Below are 9,909 nucleotides of genomic sequence, written 5' to 3' on the forward strand. Positions count from 1 at the left end.
GACCCTAAGAAAGACTGCCCTTTCTGGATGTTATAAACTGTGACATATAAAAGCTGTTAGCTGCTCCTGTAGCCAGCAGCATTCAAACCCTGCAGGCTTTTGCTCTCTGAGAACTTGTAATAAGACACACTCCTCTTACAAGAGTTCATGCTACAACATAACAAAGAACTTTAAACTTTTGGAAGAACAGTATATTCATTTTGGCATTGTGCAGAGGTAAGCTATTTGGCTCAACAAGTTTATATTGCATGCATTGAACTTAAAGTAGCTCATTTTTTTTTTAGAAAGGAGACTGAATTACTAAACTGTTTTTGTATGAGATCTATCATTTGTGTACATGAATATCTAGGAGACATGATCAGTCCATTCTCTGTTGTTGCCTGTTATGCATTTTCACTTTCAGGGTAGACTTGAATTCCTAAAGATTTCCCACTGAAAACAAATGTGCAGCAATACATTTAGTATGTTAAACTGTCAGTGGCAAGTAATTTAGATTCATGTTAGGGTTAGTAGTCATACTATTTATTTTTCCTTTGGCTCTAGAAAGTTCTTCTGAAGTGTCTGCCTGGGAACACAGCAAAAGGAATAGAGATTTTACAATAGGTTCTGCTAGAGGTTTTACTATGGGAGTCAATGCTGTTTTTTTCTTTTTGTTTTTTGTTTATTTTTTAAGAAAGCCAAATCAAGCAGTGCTCCCAAATGCTAGCTATGATTTTATATCTTCTAGTCTCATTTCTTGTCTCAAAGAACCTAATTTCTACCTTTTTTCTTTAAAGTAAATTTGGTGGCATCTGGTTTTGCACCCCTCAAAAATGATAGCAATCTCTGCTGTCAGTCGTGCTCTCCTGTTGTCCCTGCTCTGTGAAGCAAGTGCAGTCGTCTTACTCAACTCCACTGACTCATCTCCGCCAACCAATAATTTCACTGATACTGAAGCCGCTCTGAGCGCACCACTAGACTCTGCGGATATTCCCAAAGCCAGGCGGAAGCGCTACATTTCGCAGAACGACATGATCGCCATTCTTGATTATCATAATCAAGTTCGGGGTAAAGTGTTTCCACCAGCAGCAAACATGGAATACATGGTAAGAAGCATTCTTCTTGTTGTTGAGTCCTGAATGAGGAAACTTTGATTTGTATGTTAAAAGGACCACAAATGTTTGTGTGGCAAGAAACATGGGGTTTGCATGTGTTAAGTGAGCTACATACTGTGTCCATCGGAGAAGTAAAGTGTGTGTATTTGTGTGTGAAAGAGAGACAGAGACAGAAAAAGACAGAGACGGAGGTGGAGGGATAGAGAGGAGATGGGTGGGAGAGAGGTATGAGAGATAGGTTTAGGAGAGAGAGACAAAGAGAGACAGAGACAGATGGGGAGGGGGAGACAGAGAGGCAGAGAGGGGGGAACAGTGTGGAGGAAAGGGAGAAAAAGGAAGATCAACATGAATTTTTCTTCAGTGAGTTCTACAAGTACAGTTGAACTACCTTATATATAATGACATAGATAAAGAACAGAATATGTTACCTGACCACATTTGGAATATCTACTTTTTTTATAGAAGAAACTCAGAACTTTTCTGTTTTCTGAATCCAATAGTCTTATTTATCAGCTAACACATGTTTTGAAAATATTTCTTGAAAAGATAGGTTTCATGTGGATGATTTACTCCTGGGTAGGTGTGTCTTCCCTTTCTTGGGCAAACCTCTTATGGTATTTGTATTCTAAGAGAACAACGTGCTGAGTCTTTCTTCTTGTGATTTAATGTTTTGTCCTGCAGATAACTATGGCAAGGCTGGAGTGTTTACACTACGTTCCCACTAGCCATGGACACATTCTTTGCTCTATCTTAAAAATAGCCTATGTTTAAACCATTTCCCTTGGAAAGCAAAATCTTAAGTTTGTATTAAAGGAAAGGAGTTTTGTGAAAGTTTATTTTGGGTTTTGAATTGATTGGGGTTATGAGTTAAAGTCCTGTACTTTACAAGAACACAGTCCGCAGCTGGTAGAAGGCAATGAAGACCACTAACATGGAATTTCCTAATTGTGGTGGGGGAAGGTGGTACCACACATAATTTCAATCATGCTGTAGATCCATCTGTTTTATATAAATAAACATTTTGAATTTGACCAATTGTTGATGCCAGTGTCAGAGAAAAAGAAACAGACTTGCCAAATAATCTAAAGGAGTCACCATTCATAGAAGTCCAATTTAGATTCTGAAAACACATTTTGCACAGAATTATTAAGGAAAAAGATTCACTCTGACCTTCTAGGTGAAGAGTAATATGATCTTCTGATTAAGAGTAGTAGTTTTGGAGTGTTAATGTTTGGGCTCAAATCATAGTCCTGGAATATAAACTGGACAAATTCTTTTTAATATGCTTTTTATTGTAAAAATACTGTACAGAGGGGTTATAGTTATATGAGTAAAGTAATGAGTACATTTCTTATTGAGCATTGTTAGCTCCTCCTTTGTTTTTCCCCTACCATCCCTTCTCTCCCCACCACCGGAACTCCTCACCCCCCACCTCGAAGTTTTCAACAGTGTCTTGTACATCACATTGTTACAATGGGTCAACTTGTATTCTTATTTAAGCATTTTATTATTTCCCTTCCCTTCCTCAAGTTATAAAAATGTATATATAAGATGCTAGGCACCGGAATCAAATACAGTGAAAACAGAGGTTATACTGTGGGGGGAAGAACATACAAAAGAAACAAAAAAATCACATAATACATTATAAATACATTAAAAACAATAGCAAGAAAGAAAAAAAACCACTTGTGTCCTTATCTTGGGGTTCATTTCGCTTAACATTATCTTATATGGTCATATGTACATAGCTTTTGCCCTTTTCTGTTTGTTCTAGACATATACTAGTTATTGCAAATAAGGGAAACCAAGGGACCTATTTCTTGGGCCTGGCTTACTTCACTTAATATAATTTTTTCCAAGTCTTTCCACTTCCTTACAAATGGGGCAATGTCATTCTTTCTGATGGAGGCATAGAATTCTAGTGTGTGTGTGTGTGTGTGTGTGTGTGTGTGTATAACATTTTCTTTTTTTAAATAAGTTTTTTATTGTGAAAATACTGTAAAGAGGGATTACAATCACATGAGCAAGGTAATGAGTACATTTTTTATCAAGCATTGTTGCCTCCTCCTTTGTTTTTTCCCTACCATCCTTTCCCTCCCATCTCCACAACTACATTCCCTACTCCCCACCCCCGCCTAAATTGCAAAGTTTGTTTTTTGACATAATGTCTTGTACATCTCATTGGTGCAATGGGTCAACCTGTCTCCCTATTTAAACAATTTGTTTTTTTCCCTTCCACTCCCCAAATTATACCAACATTAAATACAGTGAAGACAGGGGTTATACCATGGGGGAGGAACATACAAAGCAAAAAAAAATCACATGGTACCTCCTAAGTACGTTAGAAACAATAGCAAGCAAGAAAAAAAACACTTGTGTCCTTATCTTGGGGTTCATTTTGCTTAACATCATCTTATCTGACCTTTACTGCTTGTCTCAGATATATACTGGTTATTGCAAATAAGGGAAACTATGGGACCTATTTCTTTGGGTCTGGCTTACTTCACTTAATATGATTTTTTCCAAGTCTTTCCATTTCCTAACAAATGGGGCAACGTCATTCTTTCTGATGGAAGCATAGAATTCCACTGTGTGTATATATATACCACATTTTCTTGATCCATTCATCTATTGAGGGGCATCTGGGCTGGTTCCATATTGTAGCTATAGAGAATAATGCTGCAATAAACATAGTTGTGCTGGTAGCTTTAGTACAGCCTTGTTTGTGATTGTTTGGGTAAATGCTAAACTGGGCAAATTCTTTATTGTGTTTCACTGTTACCATTTCCAAGAAAAGGATAATTGCAGTATCTCCCAAATTGGATTGCTGTGAACAATGTGTAAGTTGAGGAGTAATTATGCCAGACCTACAGATTAATTGATGTTGAATAAATGTTAGCTTTTAATTGGTTTCTTCAAGCTTTCTGTGGAAGATGCCCAATGAAAACACATTTGAGGTCTTAAAATAGAACAATTAACCATTCAGAGAGGTGTCTCTAGGAGACAATGAAGATATGTAAGGAAAAGAGGAACAAGTACTTCTTAAAATTGCTACAGATTGGGCTGGGAAGGTGGCTAAGTGGTAGAGCGCTTGCCTTGCACACATGAGGCCCTGGGTTTGATTCCTCAGCACCACATAAGCAAAAAGAAAAAAGCCAGAAGTGGCGCTGTGGCTCAAGTGGTAGAGTGCTAGCCTTGAGCTGAAGAGCTGAGGGATAGCACCCAGGCCCAGAGTTCAGGCCCCACTACCGAACCCCCCCCCAAAAAAAAATTGCTACAGATTATGAAGAAACTTGCATTGGCTTGAGTTCAGAAAGGCAAAGAACTTGGCTTGCATGATTAGGGAACTTCCTGTCATAGACCACAATGTTAAGCTCCCTAAGGTGAAGACCAAGACCTCTGGGCCAACTTTGAAGGCAAGTTTACTCTACTCCTATTAATTATAATATTATGACTATGCTATCCACTTACAGCCTTGCATGCATTTACTTGGTGTATCTAAGATCCATTTGGAATTATAGGAGACATAGAAACCTAGGAATATATAGTGCAGTTCACTATTTAATGACATTGAGGGTAGAGGGGTCACCATGAGTTAAGTCACAGGTGAGTGCAGTACAGTAGAAACAGGTTGAATAGATACATTGATCTAGTTGTATTTCCTCCAACTTATCAAGAACTAATCCATTTCATATGCACTCAATTCCTTCTCTGCTAAGGCCTTGACTAATTGGTTCCATAGATGATCTCATTTGGTAGTTCACATACTCTTTATGAGGTGGAGATTGTTATCCTCCTTGTACAAATGAAATCTCTTAAACTGGGTGCTGGTAGCTCATGCCTATAATCCTAGCTACTCAAGAGGCTGAGATTTTAGTATCTTTGTTCAAAGCCAGACTAGGCAGGAAACTTGGTGAGACTCTTGTCTCCAATAAACTACTCAAAAAAAAATCCAGAAGTGGAGGTGTGGCTCAAGTGGTAGAATGCTTGCCTTGAGCAAAAGAAGCTCAGGGACAGCACCCAGGCCCAGAGTTCAAGCCTAAGAACTGGCAAAAAAAAGAAAAAGAAAAAGAAAAAGAAATCTCTTAGACTCAGAGAAGTTAATGACGAAGCCAAGGTGGTATGATAATGAATGGCATTCCTGGGATTAGAATTTCAGTCTAGAATTCCAAAGGTCCAGGCTCATGCTTGGAAACATCATTTTCATTGGATAGATCTAAAAATGCCCACTGGAGATGTGAGGCTTCATTTTCTTTCTTAAAATGCCAGGAGAAGGACTAGAGAGGCATGGCTCAAGTATAGAGTCCCTGAATAGCAAGCGTGAAGCCATGAGTTCAAACCCCATGACTTCCAAAACACAATAACCACAAAAAGAATCAAAATACATAGGGGAAATTCTATAAATATATTCTATTTGTCAATCCCTTGTTATTATTCTCTTAGCTATCAGAACCCTTACATATGGCTTATTTTTAGAGTAACTAGAAACCATAGCATTATAGATATTTATACATTTTCCTTCATTCAGTGAAAGTAATGAGAATAGTAAGTTCTATCCAGCAAAATATAGGCTCTCAGATATCCCTGTAAATGCTAAGCATACAGTCCACTTTTCTTTATTTTTTATTTCTTTAATATTTGTTGAGCATTTTCTATATATTGTTACTATCTTACATATTGGGTATGCATTCATGAATAAGAGAGACAGATATACTTGTCCCATGCGTGGGAATAGACAATAAACCACATAAATAAATTACATAGTATGCTCAAAGATGAAAGGTTATGAAAAAAATAAAGTGAGTTTGGTGAGGCTTCAGTACATTGTATGGCTTCAGAAAAAACTCAGTGAGACTGGCCTGTAGAAAATTAAAGGAATAAGCCACACTAATACATGAGAGAAAGGCAGATGAAAGAGCAAAGACCCAGAGGTGGGAGAAAATTGATTAGTTCCATTAGAAAAATCGATTCACGGTAGTGACTTTTTGTTTATTTATTGATGGAAATGCTTCATCTGATCCCTGAAAAACACTAAGTAGGAAGTATAATATGATAGATAGTTTGGAGGTCAGGCCAGCACTGTAAGTGACCTTAACTCTTGGCTAAGTGAAAAGTACACATCTAAATAGGACACTGTGACCTTCTTTTCAACTTCTTTTTAACATTGGTGGGGATTGCAAGCAATTGGAAAGCTAGTTCTTTCTATCCCTAACCAGTACCAAGTACATCACAAACTTACTATGACTACATCACAAATGTTTGTGCCCTGAGTCACCAACTTTGCATGCAAATGATCCTCTGCAGTGGGAGGGCTGACCCTGGAGAGAACCTCAGAGCTTAGTGGAACACAATCTTCCTCTTAGTTTTTTCTAAATGCACCAGCCTGATTTGTAATCTCTGTCATCTCCACCTCTGTAAGCTTTCCCCTGTGCCAGTTTCTCCCCTTTGACAGTCTCCAGCTTCAAGTTTTTTAGGATGCTGGATTCTTTAGTGACATTTCTTATACCCATAATTACACAGGACTTCTCTTTTGAACTGTTGTGACCACAATGTCTGCCATCATGTTTTCATCACTATCAAATATGATTTGTGCATTTCTTGCTCAGTTCCCAATTCTAAACTTTCAGGGTGCTAAATGGATGGTTATTCATCTTTTCCATCTCTATTTTCTTGAGCAATTCTTTGTGTATAGGTAGTGATCAGCCATTATTTATTGTCCTTAGTTGAAAATGAATTGTTATATGAATTGTTTGTTGTAGGTATGTAAATAGCATTATTTTTGATATTATCATAAATATTTTAGTAGTTCATCACAATATTTCATCCTTATCACCTGAAATAAAGCAATTTTTATGAATTCTAAAAAAAGATCTAACAATCAGTTTAATCTTCCTTAAGTACTTGGTTATGTTATATATGTGCAGTTGATTTAAAAAAATGGTAAAAATCTCTTTAACACCAGAATTTGGAACTCATGGTTTTATAGTGTTTTCTTTGGAAAAATTGCCCATGATTCTAATTGAAAACATTCTGGGTGAAATATTTCTAAAAGTTACTTTTCACTCAAATAATAGTATAGGTATGATTTTCCTTTTTCCTTTTTATTGGTATATATTAATTATATAAAGAGACTTCATTGTGATATTTCCATATGTGCATTTGATGTACTCCCATCAAATTCTCACTGTTTAGATATAACTTTAAATATTCAAGTCATACTTCTTTACCCTTGGCTTCTGTTCTACAATTACCTTATTGACTAATTTCCAGAGTTCTTTGGCTACCAGCTGTTTTTCATTCTTCTGAAGGGTAGCTTAAGCCATGGCTCTAAACCACAAACCACACTAGTTTCTTAGAATAAGAATTATCCTCCAAAGAATGAATTTGCAAGACCCACACAGAGTAAAATTTGTAGGATGTTCTTTAATTCAAATCAATTGACTAAATTAATTTTAAAAACATTCTGAGGTCTTTCCATGAAAGGAAGAGACACAAAGCTAGAAATTGCTGTCTTTAAAATATCAACAATGAAGTAAAAACAAAGCAAATGGGGAAGTTACTGAGCATATAATTTAGTAGAATGCACTGCCGAATAAGATTGATGTTAACGAGAGTAGTACAGACAAATACCATGGCCCAAGTATTTATCTCCAGCTGGAAAGCCATGAAAGGTTCGGAGGAGGAGGAGGAGGAGGAGGGGGAGGAGGAGGAGCATTTGATAGGTGCAGAGAACTGGAGCTGGCTAGCTGGCTGGTACAGTAGCAAAACTGCAGGAACAAAATCACCAGCATGGAACATCCCTAATATTTAAGCTATAGAGTTGAGGAGTCTCAGAAAAGATTTAAGGATTAAATATGAAAAAGCAACTAGGGAGAGGATGCAGTTTGAAAATAAGCTTAGGAAGGCCACCTTAGGATGATGACCTGAGAGTTGATTTTGTCCAAGTCACCAGAGAGGTGACAGCAAGTAATAGGAGGTTTTAGGCAAATGTGAACAGAAGAGAAACAGTAGAGCTTTACTTAAATCCAACAACAGAAGTTAGTAATCTTCACAGAATTATTAAAAGGTTAGGCAGGCAGGTGATAGATAACATTTCCATAAATGTAAATCTGGAAAAAAAGCACACAAACAAGATGTAACACAGTATCAAGAAGCCCAAACCACTTGTATTAAAGATGTGACTTATTTTATTTGGCAATATAGATATTGTTTGCAAAGCTCAGAAACAAAATTTCCTATGCTTTCCTTTTTAAAAATGATCCTTAGGTAGTTGTACAAAGGGGGTTCACAATTCAACAAATCAATTCCTATGCCTCTCTGAAAAACAGAAAAATTCTAGTTATGAATTCAATAACAGATAGTAAAGCAGGCCGAAGTGCATGGAGAACAGATTAACAAACCTTCAGAAAGAACCAATAAACTGTTAACCTAGAATTATCATTCACCACTTGGGAATAAAATGCCAAAAATGCCAAAAACTGCCTAATTCATTTAGTTGGATCCCATGTGGAATATCATGTGGATAATTGAATTATTTCCCCCCTTTTCTTAAGTAGTGGACTAAACATTTTTCATGTCTATCAATGTCTTTTTAAAAATAAAGCCATATTTTGTCCCTGATGGCACATTTCCTCTCATCTGAGGAGGCTAACTCAATTTTCTAGTTAGAAACCTAGGAAATTTGATGTGTCTAGCCTGAATCTCTTCGATGAATGCTTTTATGACCACTAGAAGGCCTCCTGATGATCACTGCCAGAAATCAGTGAACTGAGAAAGATTGCTGACAGAGAGGCATTTCTCTAGCACATTTCGAGCTCTGCATTCCTGTTCCCCTAAATGTTGAACCTTTTAAGTGTCTTGGCTTCTAATGAAGACAGGGAATATTTTGCAGGAGTTTTCTTCCAAGGTACATGCTGATCTGTATTATTTGTATACCAATAAAAAACATACACACCTTGAAAGTGAATTCCTTACATACAGCTCTCTACAGAGCCAGCTGAGAGCAAGAACATTTACTTTGTCTCCACTTTTATGATACGTTGTAAGAAGTACAAATAGAAACACATGAGCAAAATATATTTCAGAATATCACCTCCAGGTGACAGGCAAGAATCCTCAAAACACTGGCAGCCACACACACAGCCACAGAGAGTGACCTTGTTTCCTAGAATTCAGGATTTGTCTTAGTGGCAAATAATATTTGACCACAATGAATAGGAAGATTATTTGTTTCTTGTAATTATAGAACCCAGCATCATATTTGTCCTATAGAAAAAAGTTGGTAAATATTTGAAATTAATAGCTTTCTGGTGACAATGTGGGGCGACAGAGATCTGGTGGGTAAGAGTCAGTCAGTCCTATGTCTCTTGTTCCTCAATTTTAATTAATTTTCTTGGTATTATGCTGAAGCACTAGTATTCACAGTACTATGGTAGGAAGTACTGTTAACAGACAAGAACGTGGCAGGGTAGTATATTAGCACTAAGTCACTACATATTCAGGATGCTTTGAAATCACAAGATGAGGGAGATCTATGATTCCACAAAAAAGTACTATGGAGGTTCCTCAAAAGACTCCACATAGAGTTCCCCTATGACCCAGCAATCCGACTTTTGGGCATTTACCCAAGTGATCACAAACAAGACCATATTAAAGCTACCAGCACAACTATGTTTATTGCAGCATTATTTACCATAGCTAAGATATGAAACCAACCCAGATGCCCCTCAGTAGATGAATGGATCAAGAAAATGTGGTATATATACACAATGGAATTCTATGCTTCCATCAGAAAGAATAACATTTGTTAGGTAGT

General features: G+C 37.0%; 1 protein-coding gene across 1 annotated transcript in view; it reads left to right on the forward strand.

Moving 5' to 3' along the window:
* The first annotated feature begins 789 nt into the window (after positions 1-789).
* Positions 790-9,909, forward strand: part of Pi15 (peptidase inhibitor 15) — a 27,995-nt gene continuing 18,875 nt past the window's right edge. The window contains exon 1 of the mRNA XM_013028440.1: positions 790-1,085. Within this exon, the coding sequence (XP_012883894.1) occupies positions 813-1,085 (273 nt within the window). The 5' untranslated portion in view covers positions 790-812. The remainder of the gene's footprint in view (positions 1,086-9,909) is intronic.

Source organism: Dipodomys ordii, unplaced genomic scaffold (assembly GCF_000151885.1).
Source record: "Dipodomys ordii isolate 6190 unplaced genomic scaffold, Dord_2.0 Scaffold109, whole genome shotgun sequence".
Lineage (NCBI taxonomy): Eukaryota > Metazoa > Chordata > Mammalia > Rodentia > Heteromyidae > Dipodomys > Dipodomys ordii.